Source organism: Rhinolophus sinicus, chromosome 2, assembly GCF_057876585.1.
Source record: "Rhinolophus sinicus isolate RSI-liver-muscle chromosome 2, RSI-T2T, whole genome shotgun sequence".
In the NCBI taxonomy this organism is placed as follows: Eukaryota; Metazoa; Chordata; class Mammalia; order Chiroptera; family Rhinolophidae; genus Rhinolophus; species Rhinolophus sinicus.
The window spans coordinates 161,202,154-161,228,595 of NC_142502.1; the positions used below are offsets into that span (position 1 = coordinate 161,202,154).

Here is a 26,442-nt window from a genome sequence, read left to right on the forward strand (position 1 = left end):
ATGGTTACAAGATGGCTTTGCACCTTCAGATAGCCCCCCAATCTTCTAGGTAGGAAGGAAGGAGCAAGAACATACAATTTTCTTATCACAAGGTTCATTTTATCCAAGGAGAAAAAAATGTCCCCCAAAGCCCCCAGCAGATATTTTTCTATGCCTCTCTGGCCAAGTCTGGGTACATGGGTTTCTTAGCTACAAAGGTAGGCTGAGAGAGGAAGCATCACGCAAAGGAGAATGAGACAGGGCTAGACACATCACCTGCAGCTGGATGCATCGTCTCCCACAACAGAATTAGACTTCTGTTAGCAAGGAAGAAGGGGGATGGCTGTTGGGTGGGCTGCTCGGCGAGGGCTTCGTGTGTACCCAGGGAGTGCCATGACACATGTAGGGAGCTGAAAGTGCAACGTGAGGAGTGGAGAATGGGAGCGGGATGGGGGAAGGACAAGAACTCACACTAGAGAGGAGAGGGCCAGTTCTTCAAAGGCCAAGAATGCCCTCCTGATGACTTGGCTCTCTGTGGGAACCTTCCCCAGGTCTAAGTGAAAAATTGAAGAGATCATTACACGTTGCCCAGAAGAGGGGAGGGGACGCGTGTGCCCTCTAAAGCAGTGGTGTTCACACCTCAGTCTGTACACAGATTGATCACCTGAGGCTCTTATGACCAAGAGTTTCAGATTCAGTAGGTCGAAGGAGAGCATGAGATGCCACCTTTTTTTACAAACTCTCAGGGGATGTTGCTGCAGCTTGTCAAGAGACCATAGTCAGAGTCACAAGACCCTAAAGGATATGTCTGCAGAAATAAAGGTCCAAATGTGTTTGTTAAGCTTTTTAACATAACTATTAATATAACTGCAAAAGGAATTAAAACTCAAATCATTAAAGGAAAGAAGACAATAAGCCCTTATTGTGGTGATCACTTCATAAGGTATAGAAATGTTGAATCACTACGTTGTACACCTGAAACTAATATAATATTGTAGGTCAACTATAATTTTTTTAAAAAAATTTAATTTGGGGGCGGCCGGTTAGCTCAGTTGGTTAGAGTGTGGTGCGCTTAACAACAAGGTTGCCGGTTTGATCCCCACATGGGCCACTGTGAGCTGCGCCCTCCACAACTAGACTGAAACAACTGCTTGACTTGGAGTTGTTGGGTCCTGGAAAAACACACTTAAATCATTAAAAGTTTTTTTAAAAATTAATTTAAAAAAGGATAATAACCCTTAGATTGAGTTACATCCCCCCACCCCCGCCCCCGCCCCCACCCCCCCCACCCCCGCAAAAAAGGCAAAATCTAATGTAGCTTTTAGGAATCCTAATGTCTACATGTAACAGAAAAGCAAAACTGTGGTTTAAACACAGTGGACGTTTTTCTTTCTCTCTCTCAAGTTAAAGCAGTCCAGAAGGAGGAGTTCAAGCTGATTGGCTGCTTTCAGTCATGAAGGACCCAGGCCCCCAGGCTTCCTCTGTCTTTCTGCTTCACTACCCGGCATATGGCTTCCATTTTCAAGGTCACCGCTTGGTCCCAGATGGCTGCTAAAAGCATTACCCATCCTGGCCTCATTGCGGATGAGAAGGAAAGGAAGAAAGGAGAGCAATAAAGAGATCAAGCCCTCTCCATTTTAGGGAACCCTCCCAAAGTCCCATGACCACTGCTGTGTCCTTCTCATTGGCTGTCACTTAATAACGTGGCCATATTTAGCCGCAAGATGTGCAAAGAAATATGTTCGTTTGGCCTGGGCGCGTTACCTATATAGTTCTCTTACTAAGGGAGAAGAAGGGAGTGCTTCTAACTGTATGTCACTTTGATACAAGAGGTATACCTAAAATGACATAGCATCGTTGAAAATAAAGGGATGGACAAAACTATTAAGGGCAAATGGCAACAAAAAGAAAGTGGGGGTGGCAACAGTAATATTAGGCAAACTAAAACTTCAGACAAAAAGTAGGAAGACAGACAGCAATGGGTACGATCCACAGAGAAGACGTTAACAGGCATAAACCTGTAAACATCAGGTAAAATAGCATCAAAATACACCCATCCCTGCAAAAAAATACTACAAGAAATATTAGAAGAAATTTGTTAAAATTACAACCATAGTAGGATACTTTAACCTACATTTCTCAGAATTTATAAGGTCAGACAGACCAAACAATAAGGTTATAAAGGATTTGAATGCCATGTTTAATAGCTGGGATATGTATAAACCTTGCACTCTGCAGACAGAAAATAAACATCCATTTCAAATAGCTACATAACATTTACAAAACTTGATTATATTTGAGGTCACCAAGAAGATTTCAGTTCCATAAAGTGGGAGTCTTTCTAAGCCACTTCTGACCAGATTGCAAGCACACTTGAAATTTAAAATAAAAATATAACAACAAAATACCACTTGGATATTTACACACATCTTCTAAATAAGTTATACCAATGATAAAACAAAAATGTAAGACTCCTTTGAGGCCCAAACAATTGAAAACACCATCAAGATTTAAGTAGGCAAACCTCTCCTCAGAGGAAATAATTGCAGTATATCAGACAATTGAATTTGATCCTTAACATACAAAGAATTCTTTAAAAATCAATAAATTGAAGATAATAGAAAAAGTCAAAAGACAAAAACCAAGCACTTTGTGGAAGGAAAATCAAAAGCCGTGAACGGTACACATGAAAAAAAATGCTCGTCCTGATTACTAATAAAGAAATGCCAGCTAGGACAACAGTGACCTGTCATTTTCCCCATATCTTACCGGCAAAGAATAAAAAGATTGCGCTCACCCACAATCGCTAAGGCTGTGAAGGAACAGGTATGTTCATAGCTGGTGGGACTGTAAATTAGCACATTTTTAGAGGGAGTTTAATGATAATCTATAGAAATTTTAAATGCATATACCAATTGATCCAGTAGTTCCACTTCTAGGATCTTATCCTATAAAAATTCATGCACATGGGCAAAGATATATGTACCAGGTTATTCCTTTCAACATTGCTTATAGCAAGGAAAAGGAGAGACCTAAATGTCCATCAAAGGATCAGTTAAATAAACTTTGATACATCCACATACCATGAGGCAATTAAAAGTCATGGAGTCAATCCATATGACCTGACATGCAAAGGTATCCATGATATATATCCTTATCTGGAAAAAGCAAGTAGTGGAACAGAACTTTGCCAGGTTGCCCACAGCATCCATGGCTCAGGACTCAGCAGCAGCAACTCTTTCTATTTCAGCCCCAAGATGGCCTCTGGATCCCTTGGCAAGAGCAGTAGCAGTGGCCCCTGGCAGCATCACTTTGGGTCCCCTTCAAAAGTGCTGGAGCTTCTGATTGAGGGCGCTTTATTGTCCCTCTCCCCCAGGCATTGGTGGTACGGGCTCAGTCATGTCACTCACAACGTTACAGTGACTAAAACTGAGTGGAAGATATTGTTTAGCATCCTAGAATTTATGGACTGTTTTGTTTTGGCCTTTACTTGATCCTTAGTGTTCTGCAAGCTCGCTCTCCACCTCAGAACCTTCAGGAAGCCACTCACGGGCCAGGTTACCTTCAATCCCAATGGAACCCTGTGTAGAGTTACTCTGTTTAGTCTTGATAACCCTTTCCAGGGAGAGGGGACAAGACAGTCTCAGCTGTACTGGAGGAGAGTAGCAGGAAATGCACACGTCAAGGAGGAGAATACTTGAGGCTTGATAGCCCTCAGTTGCTGATTTCAGTCCTGCTTAGCAAAAATCTCTGTGCTGCTTCACTCCTCATTTCCCAAAGTGACCTTCAACTTGATTTTCCCCCTGACCGTCAGTGTAAATATTGCCCTGGTCATTGAGGCTCCAGTGCAAAAAAGGGTTTGGCCTCTGGTGTACAGTTGCCAGATTTAGGAAATAAAAATACAGGACATACAGTTAAATTTGAATTTATAAACCACAAACAATTTTTTGTATACGTATGCCCCCAGGCAGATGTGAGACGTACTTATCTTAAAAAGTTGTAATTCATTATTTATCTAAAATTCAAATTTAGCGGGGCCTCCTCTGTTTGATACAGCAGTTCTTCTCTATTGGGCTCTTACCGCTCCCCCATTCCAAGAGGGAGGCATGTGACAGTTTAAGGATAAAGAATAGGAGGAGTTGTGGTAGTTGCCCATGAGTAAGCCTTGCCCTTAGGGCACTACGGTCACCTCCTACTGAACACACCCCTTTTGGGGCGTCCTGCCTCCTCTCACTTGCTTTCCTACTTTTGAGCTTGGGCCTTCCTTCCTGCCTATGGGCTTTCTCTCTCTTATCAGTCTGTGACTTTCCTCTACCCTCACCTCGCCTTTTTCCTCATTTTTCTCTCACTGGTCCATGTAACATGTAATTAAAGTTTACCGATTTGAGTGTTGGTTATAATTACTAAATAAGGTTTTATGTTCCTTGCTGTAATTGAAATAGCAGGGGAATTCAACCTTTGCACGTGTTTCATTTTTCTTTCATCGATAGTGGCCTTAAGTTCATTTTTAGCTAAGTGAATCATTGACCTTCTCCTGGAGTGGGAAGAAAGGTCTCCCCTTTCCAGAATGAGCTCATATGCATCTTCCTAAGATGGATGCCAGCAGGGAAGGTGTGAATGGAATAGATTGAAGTGGGGAGCCAAAGGGGGATCCTGCTAAGTTGACCTATTCAAGGGAGAATCCTGCTCAGAAGCTTCCTGCCCCAAAGCCTAGCCTTTTGGAACTGGTTTCAGCTGCCCAGGGTGGGACATACCTCCCTCTTTGTGACTGATCACCTGACAACTTACCAGTGAGAAGCAGCCTCTAATTGACAGTGAAGACCTTGGTTTGGGGCTAATGATTAAGACCCCAGTACCCTTCTGCTTCCATTCTCTGCCTTTCCCAATGGAAACTGACACTTGAAGGACACTATTCTGGGTCCCTCCCTAAAACAGGTGGGGTCTGGGCAGTTCTCGGAGCCCCCTACCTCCACAATAGAACCTCTGATTTCTAGTTGCTGCCCTGAGGGACTCTGATTTCTCTCTGCCCCTCCATTATTTCTCCATCCCTCCTCCACTCACCAACAGAGAGACCTCTACTCGTAAATGAGGAGGTATTTTCTTACCTGAGAAGGAGACCTTTGCAGGTCCGTGCCATCTTGGAGAGGGAATAGTGATCTGGGAATCAGAGAGTCGCTTCTAACCTGAACTAGTAGGTTCTACTCTTTTGGCCTCAGTTTCATTATCTGTAAAATGGGAGTTATCACATATCTCGCAGAATAGCTGTTTCAAAATATGAAGGAAACAAACGTCAAAAAGTGAACAAGTTTCCGTCTCTAATCCAAATCCTAAATGACAATTTTTTTTAACCCTAGAAAACCAGAAACTTGCTATGTGTTTTAGAATCCTTTTCCTTCACCAAGTAGCGAACCTTACCACTTTATTTTGGAGGTGTCCTTTTATTCCTTCTATCATAGATTAATGAACATCTGGGTGTTCCTTCCTAGCTCTCTTTACAGGCAGGGGAGCATTGAAGAGGCTGAAGGAATAGGTATGTCCCCCTTGATATTTTATCATACGTTTCAGTAGAAAAGAGTTTGGCTCTTTCAAAAGTTTGACCTAACAGTTTATGCCCAACTTGATGTATCTTCTTCACTCTGTAGAGGAGACAGCTTCGTGAGTTTTGAGTGTACTGCATGCCAAATGGCCGTAGCTACCCAGAGAATTTTGGATCAGATCTCTCAACTTTGATGGGAATAAAATAACAAAGCCTCACCCACCCGGAGCCTGTTGCCTTTTGCTGAGCAAAGTCATGTCAGCCGTTTCGTACAGAGGCTTTACCCCAGCTGGAAACCCAATAATGAGTGAGGCTTAAGAATCTGGGCTTCGCAGAGTGTGTGGGAAACTGAATATTAGAGGCCACAGCATTCCGACTCCAATACTTGGACGGAGCTTGTGCATTCCCTTGGTTACAGCCATTTGGGGCTCGGAAAGGCATGGATACTTCGCTAGAGCCTGGATGCAGCAGTTACTGAGGGGCCCAAGCTCCTGGTCGCCTTGAAGTTCTGTTCAGTCCTCACCTTCGAAGCAGCCCCATAGCAGTGAAAAACAATGCAAGTCAGCCACACCCATGGAACTTCTGTCAGGGAAAGAAGGCAACAGCAGGATCAAAGCTTCCTGTAACCCAAGAATTCCTCAGCAGCTCGAGTCCCTTAATAATTATGGTTTGGAGATTTGCCAGAAAGCAAAACCACTTAGCATGCCATATTTAACAAGGAACAGTTTTCTGTGTTCATAATAGTCGCTGTGCAGAGCAAATAGGCACCTTGAACAAAGGGTAGGATATTTATATGTGTACATAAAATAACCCACATTACCTTAAACCGACGCATGTCTGCAGGGAAGAATGTGGCACTTCCCTCTGCACTGGTACCTGTTTTATGAGTAAGTTGGAGAAAAGCTACATACCCTGCCCCCATCCCACTGCCCTGCATTAAAAAAAAACCTTTGTTTAACCCAGAATTTTCCAAATTTATTTATTAGCCAAATCTTCCCCCCTCCCTTTGGTTGGTTTTGGAGTTTGGAGTTTTTTTATTTTGTTTGTTTTAAATATCTACTACCATTCTAAAAAGCCAGTATCCCAAAGAAAGGATGGCCAAGGAGGGTAAGAAGTAGGGATTTACACCACTCGGAAGATGGAGGAAAACAAGTCCCAAGCCCTGAGGGATGATGGACATGATTTCTGGAACCCAGGTCTATATATCAGTTTAGAGAACTACCACCCCCACGACACCCTCCACCCCCCACCAACACCCTCCACCACCTCCACCACCACCCTCCTGCCCCCTCTTGGGCCCTGTTTCTCTCGTCGTTGTTTGTTCAGTTGGTTGTTTGTTTGACAAACATTTGTCACAGGGGGAAATTGGAGAATGACTGTTAGGAGGAAATTTCATTGGAACTGAACCTTAAAGGATGGGTATAATTTCAGTGAGGAAAGTTGCGGAGCATTCCAGAAAGACAGGGGTGGCCAACTGTGAGGCCTGTTCAGGAAAGGAATAAATTCGTAGGGTAGAAGCGTCAAGTGCGTGACTAGGATGGGTGAGATGAAACCTTTGGATCAAGCAGCACTCTTTCACATGCAAAGGATGGAAGGTCCAACCCAACCCACTTCAGCACAGAGGGGCATATAAGTGCGAGTTCTGGGGCCAGGGATGGCTTCAGATGTGGCATAATTCAAGGGCTGAAACAGTGTCCCAAAGACCTGATTCCTTGCTGTTCTCCCCCTGTGCTTAGTTTGGTTCTGTCTCCAGGCAGGCTCTCATTTCCTTTGGAGTTGGAAGATGGCTGTAGCACTTCCAGCTTTTACATCTTGCTTATTTAACGCTTGTGTCCATAAAGTTCCATTGCTCTTTAAATGGCTCCAGTTGAGTTCCAGGCCCATCCCAGAACTAATCTCTGAGGTGGGGAACATGATTCCCTGGGGCAGATGCCCATGCCTGGAGTGGGGGACAGGGTTAGCCCCACCCAAACCACATGGACTAAATAGCATGGAGAGGCTGGCTCTCCAGGGCAAGATTGGGGTACAGCTATCTAAAGAAGGTGAATGGAAGCTAGGCCACAAAAACAACAGATGTCCACTGAAATCTGGAGTGCTAGGCCAAAGAATCTGGATACCATTTGCACCAAAGAACCAGTAAAGATTTTTGAACAAACAAGCAACGTGATCAGAGCTATGCATTAAGATTAATTCAGCTACAGTTTAATAGCAGCCATGTGCTTGGCACATGGTAGGGGCTCTGTAAATATTAGAATGAGAGAGATAAATGGATGGATTGGGGCAGGGAGAGAAAGAAATTTAAAGTAGGGAGCATTCTTAGGAAGCCATTGTGATTGTTTGGGAGGGGAGCGAGCAAAGGAAGTAAAGAAGACCCATCAGAAAAACCAAGCGTTTCCATTGTCATGAAACTCAAATAAGGAAAAACGATCAAGAGGACAGCTTTGGTCATCCATGCCAGACACTGTCCAAAGGTCATGTTCAGAGATAAGGATTGAGAAAATGTGATAGGAGAGTTCAGAGAAAAGATCCAGTAATGGGAGGTGAGAAGCCAACTTCAAGGAGTTTAGAAGGAGGAGGTAAGGAAATTAAGGGCCCACGTGTCGATTCACTCCGTAGCATCATCTGTCTTTTCATCCTCCCTCCTTTAAACTCAGCAAAAATAAAAAGCTCCACCTCCACACATTCTTCACACAGCACCTTGTGCCATCTCCGTGACCTTTATCCTCCACAGTGCCCTTTTCTCCCACGTGTCTCTAGGCTCTCGAGGGCTATCTCTCATGTAAATATTGATGTTACTCCCTTGTCTTAAAACCGCATTTCCCAGACCCTGCTCTGCCTTGAAACTAATGTTTTAAAAGAATCATTAGAGAAATTTTGAAGGTGGGGAGGACAGAAGTTTGAGTTTATGTTGAATGTCCTTTGTAGAAGACGAGATTATCTGTAAGAATGAGGGAGTAGGATATAGGGGACAGGGAGAAGGTTGGAACAGTATATCGAGGTTCAGTTAGGAGTCACCAAAAAAAAAAAAAAAAAAGGAATGAAAGAATTGCCGGGGGTCAGTGAGAGGCCAGCTGAGATTCAATCGCATGAATTTATGGAGAGCCTAATCGGCATACTGCTTCTCTTTAATTAGAATCTGTAGCTGAACGTGGAACAGTACATTGGGTTTGGGGAGATGTGGTTATGAGGACTGTTGAGCTGGTAGAGGGTGGGGGGCCAGGAAGCGCATCAGAGACCCAAGGAGCTCAGGATACGCCGAGAGAGGGAACCAATGGCCATGAGGAGAGTCAGGTACAAGGATGTGGTCAGACTTAGAGTGAGGGGTAGTTTCAGTGGAAGAAGTAGAAGGTTCAACAGTTGTGTTAGGAGATTAGAGAGGGTATGTGTTGTAGGAGCCATAATGTATAGACTATGTGATTTAAATCCCACATCGTAACCTGTGTTTCTGCTAATGAGGCGCATAAAACCTTCAAAAGGTCGTTGGAATGAATACATGTGTAAGTCATATGTACTAAGAACTTGTGATACTTCTTGCACATAATAAGTGTTCAATCAATGTTAGCGATGATGATGTTCATTTAAAAATAATGAAAAAGCTTAGAATTTGAAATCTTGAAGTTGAAACAGTTCTAAGTAATGACAAGTTCGCAGATGCCAGCATGGTTATGGGGAGTAGAGTGGACCTGGAGACGGACAGCACTGGAGTTGAGGAAGTTGAAGTATGGTGAAACCTCGTATTAGGAGGGACGTCTTCATGCATGCTGAAGTCACCAGTGGGGTGGCAGTGACTCTGCCTCGATGAGAAAGGCCAGGTCTCTAGCTAAGGTTAGCAAGAATGGGAAGGGTGGTTAGTATGAACGTCAATTCTTTTGAGCCATTGTTGAGTCAGAAGTGGGAGAGGGTTGTCTAGCAGTGGCCGAAGTAATCTGTCTCCGTCAGAGACCGAGGGAAAGAAGGAACATCCTCTACTGGACATTTAGGAATATGGCAGCTTCTGCCAGGAGGAGAAAGCAACAGGGAAAAGGTGAAAAACATGGTGAATTTGCTCACAGTAGAACAGATTTTGAGTGAGAAGAGCTGTTTCTCATAATAGCTTTTAAGAAAAACCATTCCCCGGGCCTGGGGGCAAGTCTGAATGAGGCAGGAGGGTAGGGAGGAAGTTGAAAGTTGGTTTTCGAGTAGTTTCCTGAGAAAGTCAATAGAAGGAGGCTCTGTTCCCTCACCTTGATTGTAGGATGTGCAACATTAGACAAGCAGGCCCAGGCCACCACTCCCCGACGGCCCGCCCGCGTCTCCCACTCTTGGTGGGGGGGGGACACAACTGTGCATACATTTCCCAGATCAGTGCCACCGCCGTGCTCTGACAGATACAGGGACTAGGAGAGCTGGGGTTGGGGGTTTCTGCTTTTAGAGAGCAGACAAATGGCTTTAAAGGGAAGGAAACAGGACACCAGCAGCTTCGTGGCCGCGTTCTCTTCCAAAAGTGCTGCTCTGTAATGTAATTGTATTCAGACATTTTTTTTGCATGACGTCAGGGAATAGCCTCCCTTAAAAGCTTTCATGAAAAAGCACAACTATAAAACAGACTCAAGCAATGAAATGGAAACCAGACGAGTAGGTCTGTGTAATTTGGGTAAAGAGATTTCTCCTTGCAGCTTTGTGATCTGATCGGCCACTCTTGGCATAAAACAATTTCATGGGATCTACTTATATATGAGTCTTACCTTGCAGGTGCTTTCAGACGTAAAATATCTCGCTTTATTACTGAATGTGATGAGGTACAAGAGAGCAAGGATTCCCTCCTCAGTGGCTGTTCGAACCACCCTGCTAGACTTGTAACCTTTCTAGTCTTCCAAGCCCTAAACCTCTTATCCTTGTGTGAGCCCAGCCCCAGCGTGGAGAGGGAGGGCTGGACCCATGTACGCCTTCATCTGTATACCCCTCACACCCCTGCTCAGGGTCAGTCTTTGGGAGATGTATCCTGGAGAGCAATACTCATTGAATGGACACTTTTTTACCCACCCCCTTTTCTATAAAGCCCCAGGGGCACAGAATTGAATTACCCATCATCCTTTGTTCTTGGCACACTCTCTGACTCTGTCTCCAAGAAGGTCCTTTTTTTTCTGTATTTTTATTTTTTATTGAGGTGAAATTCACATAACCTAAAATTAACCATTTTAAAATATACAATTCAGTAGCATTTACTACATTCATAATATTGTACAACCATCACCACTATCTAGTTCCAAAGCGTTTTCATCACCACCACCCCCCCCACCCCCCGGCCAAAAGCCCCATGTTCATTAAGCGGTCACTCCCTGTCGTCCCCTCCCATCCCAGCCCCTGGCAACCACTAGTCTGCTTTCTGTCTCCATGAGTTTTCCTATTCTGGATATTCCACATAAATGAATCATATAATCTGTGACCTTTTGTGCCTGGCTTTTTTCACTAGGCAAAATGTTTACAAGGTTCATCCACGTTGTAGCATGTGTCAGGACTTCATTTCTTTTTATGCCTGAGTGATATTCTATTGTGTAGACACACCATATTTTGTTCATACATTCATCCATTGAGGGACAGTGGGGTTGTTTCCACCTTTTGACTAATGTGGATGCTGCTATGAACCTTCATGTGTAAGCTTTTGTTTCAGTACCTGGTTTCATTTCTTCTGGGTATAGGAGTGGAATTGCTGGATTATATAGTAATTCCATGTTTACCTTTTTGAGGAACTGGAGGTCCTTTCTAGGTAGTCATTCTCTTAGGTCTGCTATGACCAGGAATAGGCATATACCACCCCATCCCCACTGTGTAACACACGCCAACCTCCTTCTGCTAGATTTGAAAATAAACCAAAGGAATAAAGTTGAGGAACCAGGAATCTCTCTGGAAGTGAATGAGGTCACCAAAGAGATGCTGATAATCAGAAGAAAGAGTCTGGGTGGGGGTGGGTTGGGGATAGGGTGCTGAGAGGATTTGGGGCCACTAGAAAAGATTGGACTAAGGCAGGGGAAGAATTTAGTGAGAAAGGAACTCAGTTGCCTAGAATGAAGACAAACGTGAACCTAAAACACCGTGGCTGGGATGGCGCATGCACTAGTGATGGAGAAGTAATACAAGAGAGCTGTGGGCTTATTTATTCCTGTAAAAATGGGGGCAGGGGAGCCAGGCAGGAAGAGCCTTTCATGCTAAGGAGTTAGGATGTTCGGGCTTTGAAGAGCCAGTGAAGACTTTTAAAAGGCAGCGTTAGAAAGATCACCCTGAACGCAAGGTAGAGAGGATGGCTTGGAGACCAGAAAGACAAGACGGGAAGCAAGGAGGCTGGTTAGAAGGTTACTGTTGTTCTTAAAGGAAGACTGGTCCAGGTGAACCTAGGAGTGGCAGTGGGGGTGGAGAGGCAGGTACAATTGTCAGGACAGCTTCCTGTGGATACACAGGTGAAGGCCAAGGCCACGATGCCACTGAGAAGAAAGGGCAGGAAGTAGCAGAAGAGAAGGCTTCAAAGAGACCCAGGGAGCTCCAAAGCACAGCACACACAGCCAAATATTCAAGTGAAGTAAGAGGTAAGAGGCTGAGTTTAGGGACAGGAAAGCTGTGGAAGTTGGCCAGACTACTGACCTTCTTGAGCAAGAAGTAAATTCAGAAATTCTATGTCAATATAACTTTTTAATATGAATTATGCCAACAATGATTAATTTTCATCAATATTTTCCAGTGTAACTCCATCAAACCAATTTAATTCCTTGATCAACTTTCTGTACAGATCGCATAAACCATTTCTAATGTTCCCTCTTTTTTTCTTAAGTATCAACTCTTTTATGTGTAAATTTAACAATGAAGATTTGATTTTTGGTCACAGATTTTAATAAGAGTTTTACCATATCCAGTTTTAGACCATCAATTTTATTTTTTTAATGTTGGTTTGCACATTTTCCCCCCCTGCTGCTGGTGGTGGTGGTGGTAATGGTGGTGATTATTTGCAGTTTGCAGAGTCACTAACAAAATGACTTCTCTGATCAGTTATTGTGAATTTTATCATGTGCTAGTTTGCCATTATCAGTTGAGTTTTATATTGACTATTTTTACCAGTAACATTCAAGGCAAGATCAAAACATCCTCAAGGTCAAAAACAACCTGCTTTTTCTCAGAGTTCCTCTTCCTCCTAATCCCTCCTCCCACCCTTCCCACGAAGGACTGGTGCTGAAAAGGAAGGAGCTTTTCTGGGCAATGGACTCTGGAGTCTCAAAACCTTTAACACCCGCATGCTCTTCCTAGCAGCAAATTTAAATCCACCGTGCAACAGTTTGATCTTTCTCCTTTTTAGTTAGCTAAAAGCCCAGAATCGTGCTGCCCTGTATTCTCTGAATTTTCTCTTCCCGAGCCTGTTCTTAAGAGAGGTTTTCTCTTTCCCATCCCTCACCCCAGGCTTCTTCGGCCTCAGCCACCCACTTCTATTGGCCCAGGGCCTTGGCAGCAGGCAGTTTCTGATGCCTTTTGAAGGTGGACATTAATTCCAGGGTGGCCGCTGAGGAAGGTTGGTCACAAGGGACAAATAGGAAAGGCCTTGGGATACCTGGGAGTAAACATAGTTTCAAGATACAAAATTCCCAGAAACTTTGAAATCACAGGCACTTAACATATTGAGCACTGTTTATAAATCTTAAAATCACTTTGTGAGTTTAGGAGTTACTTATATACCTTGATTTGCTGGTTATATTACCATGGACTGTTTTTGTTCTATTTAGAGCTAGCCTGGGAGTGAGGAGGGGGTACCAACAAGGGAGCTTTATGGATTCTGGATAAGGCTGAGTGATAAAGCCCTCCAGAGAGAAAATTTATCTTCCTTGAATTTTTCTGATTTCAAATTTCTAGTCTTCAGTGACACTTCAGGACCATCTGCATCCACTACCTTCCATATCCCCATGTGTTGGGGGAGCTGGGCAGCCGCCATCTTGAGCTCTGCACTATGTGTCCTATGCCTGGACTAGACGTCTTCAGGGGAGCTCTGGCTCTTGGCTGGCATAGCACCTTGTGCTCTTGACAGCTTTGCTGAAATGAATCAGTCATTGGGTTTCTTCCTCTGTCCTCCCTCAAGCCCTGGGTAAGCTGAAAGAGGTGAGGATGGGAGTGGGGGACCAGGGAGGAGTATGGGGCAGGTGGCACCGAGGGCCAGAGAAGCTTCAGGAAGACCTCAAAAGGAGCTAGTCAGTCTTCACAGCTCAGGCTGAGAAGAAATTCCCTGTAAGAGAAGTTCCAGTAGTGAAATAAGCTAAAGAAAACTAGAGTGACTTCAGGGAAAGGGAAAAGAGAAATCGCAAGATTCAAGTTCATCAGTGAATGTGGAATGTGTCTACAGAGGCATTGAACTCTGCCCAGGCAAGAGGAAGAGAAGGCTGGTGGAAGAAGTGGATCTCAAGTAGCCCAGGGCCCCCCAAGAGGGCTTCCCAGTCTGTAGGAATCCTCATTGTACCCCACTTCCATCAAAGGCTGTTTTGCTGCCTTCACTTGTTCACTGGGCAGGGTCATGGAGATTGGGGAGAGGGGGTCAGCTTGCCCCTTCCAAGAGGAGTGTTTTGGGGTGAGTGACCGTGTTAAGAGGAATGAAGCCTAAGGTACTCACTTCACTCTGCAGAGTGAAATCCCCAAAGAGCCAGCAGAGTGCAGAAGCGCTGGAGAGGGCGGGGCTTCTCTGGGGGAGGGGCTGACCTCCACCGGAAGGGCCTAATGGAGTTCAAGCCAACGGAATCCTTGCCGAGTGGAGGGATGCCAGTGGCCCAGACACTGTCCTCCAGAGCATCTCTGGTCTGGAACCAACTCATTCCTCACCCTGTGGCCCCTTCACACACCAGGGGCCCAGGGACAGGCCTTCATGATCCTGGATGAAGCCCTACATGCACTTTACTCTTTCCTGCTGAGCTTGGGGGGTAGTAGCCACAAGAAACAGGACAGTGAGTTGCACACAAAACTGGGTATAACTGCAGTACTTGAAAGATTCAATGGCTGGTGGGTGCCACTTCCCACCTCCCCAAGCTGAGATCCCCTAGGAGAAGCAGGTCTTTTTCACAGATCTTATTGCCAAGGGTGATATTTGTTTGAATCCATTCCTTAATCTTTGGTGTGGTTGGAAGTGAACATATGCAAGTATTTGTATAAGCTTTGAGCTGACTGTACTATTAACCAGCTATAATTGAACTTATCAACAACTTTTCGGTGAAGTATGGCCCTGCTGAATAAGAAGTGCACACTTTTAACTCTTACGAAATGCTTATTTTCATTCATGTTGGCTGTATTCATTTTTAAAATCAATCAGGGAAATATATATGTATTTCCTCAGTGATTTGAGATGGGCCCACGTTTTTTTAATTGTATTTTTTTTAACTTTAAAAATAAAGGATTTAAAAAAAAATCTTTTCTTTAAAATGGAAACAAACGATTTGCTGATATATTTCTGGTTTCATGATAGGTCACCAGGAAAATGTTTACATTAGGCATATGACTACGTCTCTGAGGATCCCAGTCTTTGGGAGCTGGGTCTAAGGAACTTTTGGGAATCCAGGTCATTTGTTCCATATGAAAATAGCTAGAAAATTAAGAAAGAGCAAATTAATATTTGAAAGTTTTTTTCCCCAAAGTATTTTTAGAATTTCAAATGATGGTGTTTTTATCCTTTTCCTTCAGACCTGGAAAATTTTTCCACCTCCAGACAGAAAGGGCTCTGTAGCAAGCTGTTTGTCTCAAGTGGCTGCTTTCACCTGTTGCCACCTCTCTGCCCAGAGAGCTTGTAAGAAGGGGCTGAGCTAGGAAATGCTTTCCAGAAAAAAGGAAACAAAGGGATGAGTTCCTTCGCATCTGCCCCAAATAGAGACCTAGGCCTCTATTTCCTGATGAACTCTGTAGAGTGCCGTCCATCCACATACTAGACTGTTCAGTTGAAGAGAATTCACGAAACGGACTATTCATAGTTGTACAGGGTTGTGGGTAGGCTTAAGACAGGGTTGTTCAACCTCGGCACTATTGACAGTTTGGGGAGGAGGCTGTAATGTGCATTGTAGGATGTTTAGCAGCATCCCTGGCCTCTGCCCACTAGATGCCAATAGCACCACCTCCTCTGAATCGTGACAACCAAAAATGTCTCCAGACATTGCCAAATGTCCTCTGAGGGGCAACATCATCTCTGGTTGAAGTTCAGAACCACTGGGTGAAGGGAAGCAGTAAGTGATGTTGAGCCACCTAGCAATGGTAGGAAGCTTTTACCTCCCTGCCACTCTGCCGCTGAGAGCATTGGGCATGGGTTTACCAGAACCTGGTGAGAGCTGCACGGGGGGGATGCAGCTGCCTCCAGAACCTTGGTGACTTGCAAGGGACGGTGCGGGAAAGAAGTACCCAACTTCTCTGTCTTCCTACCCTCCCAACTCTCAGCATTCCCTTACAGTTAAAGGAATCCAGCTAGAAGCCAGGTAGCAAGGAAACCTGGCTACTGCAGTTACAGGTCAGCCTCCTGGGGCACTGACAGAATAGGGAAGGACAAAGACTGGATCTGGGGCGGCAAACCAAAAGTAATCAGTCGATCATCCATCCGTTTATTGCATATTGATGGGCAGCTTAGCAAAATGGTTAAGAATATAGGCTTTGGAGTCGGACAGGCCTCGGTTTGCGTCTGGCTCTATCGCTTACAACCTGTGTGATTGATCTTGAATGAGTTACTTCTCTAAACCTCAATAACCTTGAATGTAACATGGTAACAATAATTGTATGTACCTATGTGACCTGATTTTTGCACCCTTGAAGTTTTCCTATTGGGGAAACACAAGTCCTAAGTAAACTGCTTAGGACAAGACTCTAATCAAGTGCCAAGTGGGTGGTACCTGCTGTGTGCCCAGTGCTATTGTATAAGGACCCTGGGAAAAGCAAGGACGTGGGGTTCGGCCACAGAACGCCCTCCGTCACCGTCTGAGAACACACGGAGTGCTGTGCAGATGTTAGCAGAGAGAGGTCACAGGGACTGGAGAAACCCAGACCACAGGACCTAGGCTGGGTCCTGAGGGACAAGTAGGCCTGGCTAAGCCTAGATGAGGAAGAAGATCAGACGGGGAATAGTGAGGAATCAAAGGCATGAGAGTTGGGGGATAGGGAAGGCCCGGAGAGCCCTGGGGGAGACTGGTGAGTGGAGAGCTGTGGCAGAGGGAGTGTCTTAGCGTTCTCGTCTGTAAAGGTCAGGGATGGCCCGCTGCCGTCCTCAGTGCCTTCGTGTAAGGGTCCCAGGCTCACATGCCTACGGGGTGAGGTGGGAGGCAGTAGGTTGGTCCCAGACTAGATGCACAGGTGCCTCCTCTAGGGCGCGGCCAGTGCTCTGCTCCAGGCCAGCTGTTATCACATTAAAACGCAGCCCTAGAGACACCAGGTTCTAATTTTCTGAATGTTCAAAAGGTGCTAGGAATTTGGATTTTTTTAATGAGAAATCTCCTGATTTTTCAAAAACCATGTGATCTGTACCAAACTTGTATAAAAACCAGATAGTCCATTTGCGCTCCTGTCCAGATGATTCTGATAAGTTCCCTGGGGCCTTGGAACCCCTGAGATGTGTGTGTTTGGTTGGGTTCTGCGTCCATGTATACTGCTTTTAAACAATGGTTTCCAGGACTTCAAAACAAAAAGGAGGAGGAGGAAGAGGGGTCCACCTGGGCCAGGTGAAGTTTGAATTCCGCTCTAGACTTCATAGCATGGCTAGGTTGGGATGGGGGGGTAAGGACTGGCTGTCGTCCAAGGGCACCAACTCAGAGCAGTGAGTGGGTGAGCAGTGGTCTCTGTGCTACGACGCCCTGGGCACTTAGCCCCAGTACATGCTGGGGCTGGGGCTGCCCTGGGAGTCCTGACCGGCACATTTGGTTCTTCTTTGATGAAATGGTTTGAATATTCAGATAAAGAAGAGAGACTAATACCACAAATATCCATGTTCCTGCACCCAGACTTCCTGCTGGTTCTTCAAAGCAGGAGGTGCCACCCCTCTCTATTCCTTAGGACACTGACCTTCCTCTGGGCCATTTGTCTTACTCAGGTAGGGTCACCTGGGAACTCTGTTTAGTGGTAAAGGCTAAGATGATGACCTTTGCAGGTGTAGCCATGACGTCCTCTCACAGATTGGCATGCCTGGAATCCCACCCGAGCCCTGGAGAGCAGAGAGCCCTGGGCTCTAGAGATGGGGGGGTCAGAAGAGGCGGGGGGCAGAGAAGCTTCTGGCAGCCCCCAGGAGAGGTGAAGGGCAAAGTCAGCAGCTGAACCAAGCTTCAGCTCCACAGTTATTTCTCATGACTAATTAAAATTCAGTTTCTTGCCCTGCTGAGGGGAAGTGAGGAAATCTGTAGAGAAGACGAAATAATGGAGTCGTCTGGAAATAGCCTAATGAAACCTTAAAGTATTTTCACTAAGAAGAAGGCCCAGTAATACTTACACAATCAAACACCGCTTTTCCCTCCTCAGGCCTGCTCCAGCCTATCTGCCTCTCCATCTTCACCTCCAGTTCCCCTCAAAAACACCCCTCTTCAAAGGTCAGGTCTAATCTCCCTGCTCCTCCCTTTTTGTCCCAGCCATGCTTGGCCTCTGCCCAAGTTCCCCCTCTGTGAAGCTCCCCCTCTTCCTACTCCCTCCATTTTTTCTTTTTCTGTCTTTTCATTACTGCAAGTAGTGGTATGATTCGTCTGCATCATACAACACCTTAGACTATTTCCTGACACTTCCTATGTGTCAGCTTGCCTCTGACTACACTATTTGCTCTCTGAGAGCAGAAGGGGCTATGATTTTCCTCATGTTTCTCACAGTGCCCCCCACACAGCAGGTGACCAGTAAATACTTGTGGGTAGATAAAAGCTTGAATTGTTGGGTGAATGAATGGGTCGGTGGAGAGTTGGTTGGATGGCAGGTTGAGAGATTTTTCCAGATGCCTAAAACAGGATTCTCCAGAGCTCGGAGCAGGGAGAATTCAACCTGTCACCATTTACTCAGCATGTACTGTGTACTGCCTTGACCGCTCTTGGGAAGGCCTAGGAAGGAGATTTGACCAATCGCCTTAGCCTAGCAGGCACTTGATACTTTAGAGTCAGACTGTGGGCTTTTAATCCATGATGTGAATTGGTTTCCAAGGCTGGCAACATGGGAAAAAATCAGTCTTGGCATTTTCATTTTAATCAGTACGGCTGAAAATGACCTCAAAGCCTATGACTTGCCTGTCTCCCTGCCTTGAAATGAATGATCACTTCTCTTAGTGAGGGGGGCGGCGGCACAGGCTGGGACTTGGAGTGAAGAGCCCGGGTCTTCAGCTCCCAGCCCACAGTGGCCTCTTCATGCAGGTGGGCAAGAAGTCGTGCAGAGGAGCAAGTACGAGTTTCTGATAGCTGGGCGTTTGTCCTAGCAGGTGAGCCCTGAAGTGGCAGGGGCTACACTGCACCAGCCCTGAAGCCTCTCGTCAGCTCCCCTCCCCTACAATCCAAGTCAGTGATCCATTCACAAGGGTGGAAGGCACAGGATTAACCAGTTCTGAAAACTCCTTGGTTGGGTTTCTAAGTTGCTTCCAAATGACCGTATGCTTACCCCACTCTGTAGGCCTTCCATAGACATGAGTATGTACCCACACGCCTTACCCATTTGAAGCACTCACTCCCAGAGGCGCCTGGGGTGTGTTTCACTCTTGCCGTAGCTGTGTAGCCAGTGGGAGGCAAAGTCTCAGGGATGATTTATTACCCCGCTGATCTCTTCCTCCCTTGACTCCTGCGGCTCTTGGGCTCCAGACCACTCCAGTGAGCACCTGATACCATCACTGTTGCCTGAGTGTTAGCCTTCCCTTTCTACCTGGACCACCATCTTCTTGAGGACAGGAAGCTGTTCGCCTTGCTTTCCCACAGGACTTAGCACAGTGCTGGCCTGGCCAGCATCTCCTTCCTGACTATCTGGTACAGGGCCAGGCAGAGTCCCAGCTCCTCCAGGAAGCCTTCTCGGGCCTCTCTCCACCTTCTGGCTGACTGACTATTGCCCCTGCAGTCCTCTAGCACCTGAGACCTGGGCCCTACAAGCAAGCATGAGGGCTCAGCATTTGTCCAGGCTCCTCAAGTAGACTGTGCGCTATTTCAGGACGGGCTCTGTGGTCAGGTTTCCTCCCTGCAACTGGAACCAATTTGGGTACATAGTGGATTTTTCTTTTTTTTATTTGAACAGCTTTACTGAGATACTATATGTATATATATATATATATATATATATGTATGTATATACATGTATACATGTATATATATCACAGAAGTCACCCATTCAATAGTTTTTAGCATCTTCCTAGAGTTATGTGACCATCACTCTTACACAATCAATTTTAGGACATTTTCATCACTCCAAAAAGAAATTCTATACCTTTTAGCATTTACCCTTCATTCCCCTGGTATTAGTTTCCCGTGGCCGCCATAACAGATGACCACAAACTTGATAGTTTAAAACAACAGCAATTTATTGTCTCACAGTTCTGGAGGCCAGAAGTCCATAACTAAGGTGTGAGCAGGGCCACACTCCCTCTGGAGGCTCTAGGGAAGATACCAGTCCTTGCCCCTTCCAGCTCCTCCTGGAGGCTGTCAGCCTTTTCGCTTGCATCACTCCAGCTTCTGCCCTTGTCTTCACCTCACCTTCTCCTCTGTGTGTCTGGTGTCAAACCTCCCTCTGCCTCTGTCTCATTAGGACATTTGTGATGGTATTTAGGGTCCACCCAGAGGACCCAAGATGATCTTCTCATCGCAATGTCATCACCTGAATCACATCTGCAAAGACCCTTTTCCTATAAGTAAGGTGACCTTCACAGGTTCCAGGGACTTCACATGGATACCTTTTGGGAGGCCATTTTTCATCCTCCCGCACTCCCCATACCCCCAGCCCAGACTGAATTCACATTACCTTAAAATACACCATATTGAAGTATACATATGAACACATTTTAGTATACTCATAAGGTTGTGCAACCATCCCCACTATCTAATTCCAGAACATTTTCATCAACCCAAAAAGAAACACTGTATCTATCAGCAGTCATTCCTTATTTTCCCCATTCTCCAACTCCTGGCAACACCTAATCTACTTGACGTCTCTATGATTTCCCTCTTCTGGACATTTCATATAAGTGGAATTATACAATATGTGGTCTTTTGTGTCTGGCTTCTTTCTTTCACTTAGCATCATGTTTTCAAGGTTCATCTGTGTTCTGGCATGTACCAGTATTTCATTCCTTTATGGCTGAATAATATTTCATTGTATGGCTATACCACGTCTTATTTATCCATTCGTTGGTTAATGGGTATTTGGGTTTTTTCCCACTTTTTGGCTATTGTGAACAAATCTGCTGTGAATATTCATGTACAAGTTTTTGTATGGACATATTTTTTTAATTTATCTCAAGTGTACGCCTAAGAGTGGGAGAAACTTTGGGACTATGTCCCAAAGTGGCTGCACCATTGTCCATTTTTACCAGCAATGCATGAGAGTTCCAATTTCTTCACATTTTCACCAAAAGTTATTATCTGTCTTTTATATTATAGTTATCCTAGTGGCTGTGATGTACTCGTAGTAATTCATTGTGGTTTTGATTTGCATTTTCCTGATCACTAATAATGCTAAGCATCTTTTCAGGTGCTTATCGGTTATTTGTGTATCTTCTCTGGAAAAATGTCTATTAAGATCCCTTGCACATGTTTTAATTGGGTTATTTTCCTTTTTATTATTGGGTTTTAAGAGTTCTTTATGTATTCTAGATCCAAGTCCGCTGTCAAATATAGGATTTACAACTATTTTCTCCAGTTGTGAGTTGTCTTCATTTTCTTAATGATGTTCTTTGAAACACAAGTTTTCAGTGTTGATCTTGTCTAACTTTTTTTTGTTGCTTTCCTTTTGATGTCATATGTAAGAAAACATTGCCTAATACAAGGTCAGAAAGTTTTACTCCTATTTTTTCTTCTATGAGTTTTATAGTTTTAGCTCTTAAATTTCAGTCTTTGGTACATTTTGAGTTAATTCTTATGTATTTTGTGAGGTAGGAGTCTAGCTTCCTTCTTTTGCATGTGGATATCCAACTGTCCCAGCTCCGTTGATTGAAAAACTATTCTTTCCCCCAATTAATTGTTTTGGCAACCTTGTCAAAAATCGATTAACTGTAAATGTGAGGGTTTATTTTGGGGCACTCAGTTCTATTCCATTGATTTATATGTCTCTCTCTTATGCCACTACCACACTGTCTTGATATCTGTAGCTTTTTTTTTTTTAAATGGTGCTAAATTCTTTTTTTTTTTTTAGCAATTTTTTTTTTTTTGCTTTTTTTTTTTTTTAGCTTTTTATTTATTGTAAGTGTGTTTTTCCAGGAACCATCAGCTCCAAGTCAAGTAGTTGTTTCAATCTAGTTGTGGAGAGCACAGCCCATAGTGGCCTATGTGGGGATCAAACCGGCAACCTTGTCCTAAGAGCACTGCGCTCTAACCAACTGAGCTAACCGGCCACCCCCATTGATATCTGTAGCTTTGAAGTAAGTTTTGAAATCAAGAAGTGTCCATCCTCCAGTTTTGTTAATAATTTTTCAAATTGTTTGCCTGTTCTGGACACATGTCAGATTCTTCAGACACACTTATTGCTTGGTCACTTGCTTTCTTGTTTCCTCGATGGACTGGTGAGCCAATGACAGCCTGGTTGGCCTACATGGTTAGGTGAAAAATTCCTCTCCCTCCTCTTCAGCTTCCCCTTTACAAGGCATTTGGTCAGTAGAAATCTGGGTATTGAACTGTCTTAGTCCAGGGCAGGTATTAAAAGAGGGCGTTAGTGGGATGCATCTGGCCCCTCAAGCAGGAAATCTAAATCCAACAAATCCTTGCTCCACCCTATCCCAACTTTCCTTCCCGTCCTCATCTTGCAGAGTTGGTGTTTGGGTAGCTACAATCCTATCTAGATCCACTTATAGCCAACACACCAGCTCTCTCTTGTGCCTGGTCATTCCCATCGCACTTCATGGCCAAATGGAGCAGGATGGGGGATATCTGCCCCATCAGGTGGGGCAGGTGTGGCAGTCTGGCCTTCCTGGTGGCATCTCTGGTCAACTCCACGTACCCTTTATGGACCCAACAGGAGTGTTGCCTGACCTGCAGGCCCTGATTTGGCTGATAAATGAAACTTTTTTTTCTTCCCTGTGGAGCTTTCAGTCCTTGCCTTAAGGAGACAATAGAAAAAGAAGGCGGTGGGAAGGGGGCTGAAGGGGGTGTCCTGGTGGCTCGGGCAGTTGGAGCTCCATGCTCCTAACTCCGAAGGCTACCAGTTCGATTCCCACATGGGCCAGTGAGCTCTCAACCACAAGGTTGCCAGTTCAGTTCCTCGAGTCCCGCAAGAGATGGTGGGCTCCGCCCCCTGCAACTGGGATTGAACACGGCACTTTGAGCTGAGCTGCTTCCCGAATGGCTCAGTTGGTTAGAGCGCGTCCTGTCAACCACAAGGTTGCCAGTTTGATTCCTCGAGTCCCACAAGGGATGGTGGGCAGCGCCCCCTACAACTAAGATTGAACACAGCACCTTGAGCTGAGTTGCCGCTGAATCAGACGGCAGAATTTTTAGAAAGGTTTCAAGATAAGCTAACCTGCTGCTAGTGCCACAAGACTAAGGACTTACACCTTTGACCTTTTTCTCAAAATATGGCCCCTACTCAGAGCTTTTTTTTGATACTAAAAGTGATAAAACTAAGTGACACTTCGTCTCCATGGGGTGCTGGGAGTGAGTCTCCATTGCCTCCCTGCAGGGTAGGGTGCAGGCTGTGCACCGATACATACTTAGCTCAGCGCCGCCATTACTGACTGTGAACTTGGACCTATTTACCCAATCTCTATGAGCACAGCTTCCTCATTTGTTAAATAGGGACATCTCCCTCGTGGTGGTTGAAGCAATAAGGGTTCAATAGAAGGGAAATGTTTGTTATTATCAATACTAATACTAGTTAACCATTTATTGAATGCTTTCTTTGTGGCATTCGCTATGCTCGTGTTCAAACTAAATCAAGTGGGGTAAAAGGAAAGATTTCAGAATCTCCAGAGACAGTTAAACTGGAATGTTTTGAGCATCTGCTATTCAGTTTAATCCTGTGCTGGTCTTCATGTGTGTTTTCAATTCTTTCAAGTTTGAAAGATACCAGTTAATTCTACCATGCAGATTGTGAACCAGTTGAGAACTAAGAGAGGAGTCAGATAAAGACTGTATGGTAGGCAAAGGCTGGACCAAAACCTGACTCAGACCTACGGCCAAAATGTACCTTCATACACACCCCTTTTTCTGTTTCCTCATTTAAATCCTGGTTCCAGGCTGCAGAGTCCCAGCATGGGGAGGAGGGGCACTAAAGTGCAGGCATCCTGGGAGATTGATTTGGGGCTCTGACGGTGGTGACACCAGTCCTTTGGCTGTTTCCAGTGAGTCAAGGCTCTGCTCCCATGGGCTCTAAGTACTCCTGGCCCTGCCAGAGTGGTCACCAACCCTGCTTATCTCGTCGTAAAGATGGTGAGATCTCTGGGAAATTGGTGCTCATTCTCCAAATCGGTGCTCTGCATGCACCATGAAACTCATTGACGATTTCAATTTCTTCATAGCCACTTAAAGCTCTGTGACTGTACACAAATGGGTTAACTTGTCTGAGCTCTGGATTCCTCATGTGTGATGTAAGGATAGTTATACCCAATCCATAGGAGAGAGAAAGGACTTGGTTGGAGCCCAGCATGTAACGGGCCCTCAGAGGGTCATCCCATGAAGGCTGGTTCAACATTGAGGAATTCAGCCGTCCAGTCCAGACACTGAGCCTTCTCCCTGTGTGCTGAGCAAGTCTCTTTTGGGGCCAAATGGTCAGGGACAGGTCTGGGGGGTGGATTTGGGAAAGACGGGTCTCAACAGACGTGGGTCATTGAAAGACAAGGATTGGTGCGTGGATGGATCTACAGAATTTCATTGTCTGGGTGCTGGGATTCCAGTCCCATGTTTCAGACCTCCTGCAGGTTGGGGGTGGGAGGGGCAGGGCTGTGAGCAGAAATATTAACACCGGGAGCCTAAGGCAAAATGGTGAAATAAGCCATGGTTTCCCGAAGGCACCCACTTCCTCTTTCCGCACCCGTCTGCCAGCCAGCTAGGAAGACAAGTGTCTAAAAAACGAATTCACTGTACAACAGAGGGCACCCAAAATATGAGCTAATGCCAGCCCAAGCCCTGTGAACTGTAACACTTTGGGTTTTACATTTTTAGGTGGTTGGGGGGAAATCAAAAGAAGAGTATTTTGTGATATGTGAAAATTACATGAAATTTAAATTTTATTGGGCCATAAATAAAGTTTTATTGGAACACAGCCACAACCATTTGTTTACATATTGTCTGTGGCTGCTTTCAGCAGAGTTCAGTAGTTGTGACAAACTAAAATATTTACTCTCTGGCCCTTTAAGAAAAAGTTTGCTGATGGACTGCTCTAAGATGTTAGAGATTCAGTGTGTTGTGTGCCCAGTGGGATTTGCTGTCAGAGAAAGGGGCAAACCAATGGAATTCAGGCACTGTGGCAGGCCTGCAGAGGAGATGTGAAGTGGGAAGCTTTCCAGATACCCTTCCAGTCACACCAGATAGGCTGAGGAGAGCTAAATGTCTAGTCCTGCAGAGGAGGCTACTTCTGTCCACACTGGGACGGGGGGCATGGAAGTGGTGGGGTTCAGACCTTTGACTCATTCTATCTGTGTGGATAGCAGGACTCACAAGTGGATTAATAACCTTTAGTGAGCCTATCCCACCAGCTTCCCTGCCAGGCTGGTGGCATTGATTTTACCTGAGGCCCTTCATTTTCCCAGAGCCCTACAGGGCCTCCCTGAGTTGGCCCTGAGCAGTATATTCATCACTTGCCTCTCTTATTTCCACAGAATTTGCCTTCTGTCAGGTGGATGCCTCCATCGCCCTGGATCTTGCCCTGGCTGTGCTATGTGACCTGCTCCAACAGTGGGACCAGGTGGCTTCTGGACTCCCAGTCCTGCTGGGATGGCTGTTGGGAGAAGGTGATGACCTCATGGTCTGTGTGGAGAGCGTGCATCAGGTAGTCTTGGGGTCTCAGGGCAGTGGGGGTGAGGTTGGAGTGTCCTAAGCCCACTGGATGCAGCACTTACAGGCTTGCTTGGGCCTAATGTGCCTGCTGCAAGTTTACTGGATGCTCAGAGCAATCACCAATTAGGAAACTCTCCAGATGTCCGTGGCAGCCTGCTGGGGGCCTCAGGCAGCTCTCATGTGGCTTTTGGGGTTCAGGTCTGTGGGGAGAGGGGACTTTGAAAGAGGCCCCTTGGAAGTTGAGAGCTGAATTATGGAGACTCCTTATTAGTCAACATTGGAGGATCTAGGGGCTCCCCATGGTGAGGTCTGAAGGTGAAACATTTCCAGAGAATCGGGTTCCTTCCAGAGTAGAAAGAAAACTATTAGCCCCCCACCCCCAGGTGGGGGAGCACTCAACAGACAGGGTAACTGAGGACCAAGACAAGCAGCAAAAGCACCTGGAGAACTGAAAATTCATATCCACCAGTGTCTGACTCAGCTGGCCCTCTTGGCATCACCAGCAGGCTGAGAGTTCAAAAAGCAGCCTAGCCTGTTTATGGGAAATTCAGAGACAAGATAAAGTGTCTGTGATAAAATGACCTTGAAAATCCCCAGCATTATAGAAATTTGATTTCATACTCAGAGACTAGTCAGTGTCTCGGGTTTGGTAATTTGCTCTTTTTCTGCTGCTGAGATTTCCCTTCCTCCCTCTTCTCTGCTTCCTAGATGCACCTTTTGGTCTAGAGCCCACTCCCTTGTTGAGGTCCCCTTTTCAGCACCAGGCCCCCAAAATATCTTGGCTTGGAACCACAAACACATCTTTATCAGAGGTCATGTTAA

General features: G+C 45.3%; 1 protein-coding gene across 3 annotated transcripts in view; it reads left to right on the forward strand.

The window, feature by feature from the left end:
• Window positions 1-26,442, forward strand: part of THADA (THADA armadillo repeat containing) — a 294,124-nt gene that overhangs the window by 264,773 nt on the left and 2,909 nt on the right. For 2 of the 3 annotated variants that reach the window (XM_088796191.1, XM_019748640.3), the window contains exon 37: window positions 25,443-25,612. In XM_088796191.1, the coding sequence (XP_088652317.1) occupies window positions 25,443-25,612 (170 nt within the window). Of the gene's footprint in view, window positions 1-1,383; window positions 2,783-25,442; window positions 25,613-26,442 lie in introns of those variants that run through there. The other variant, XM_088796192.1, reaches the window with a different exon arrangement.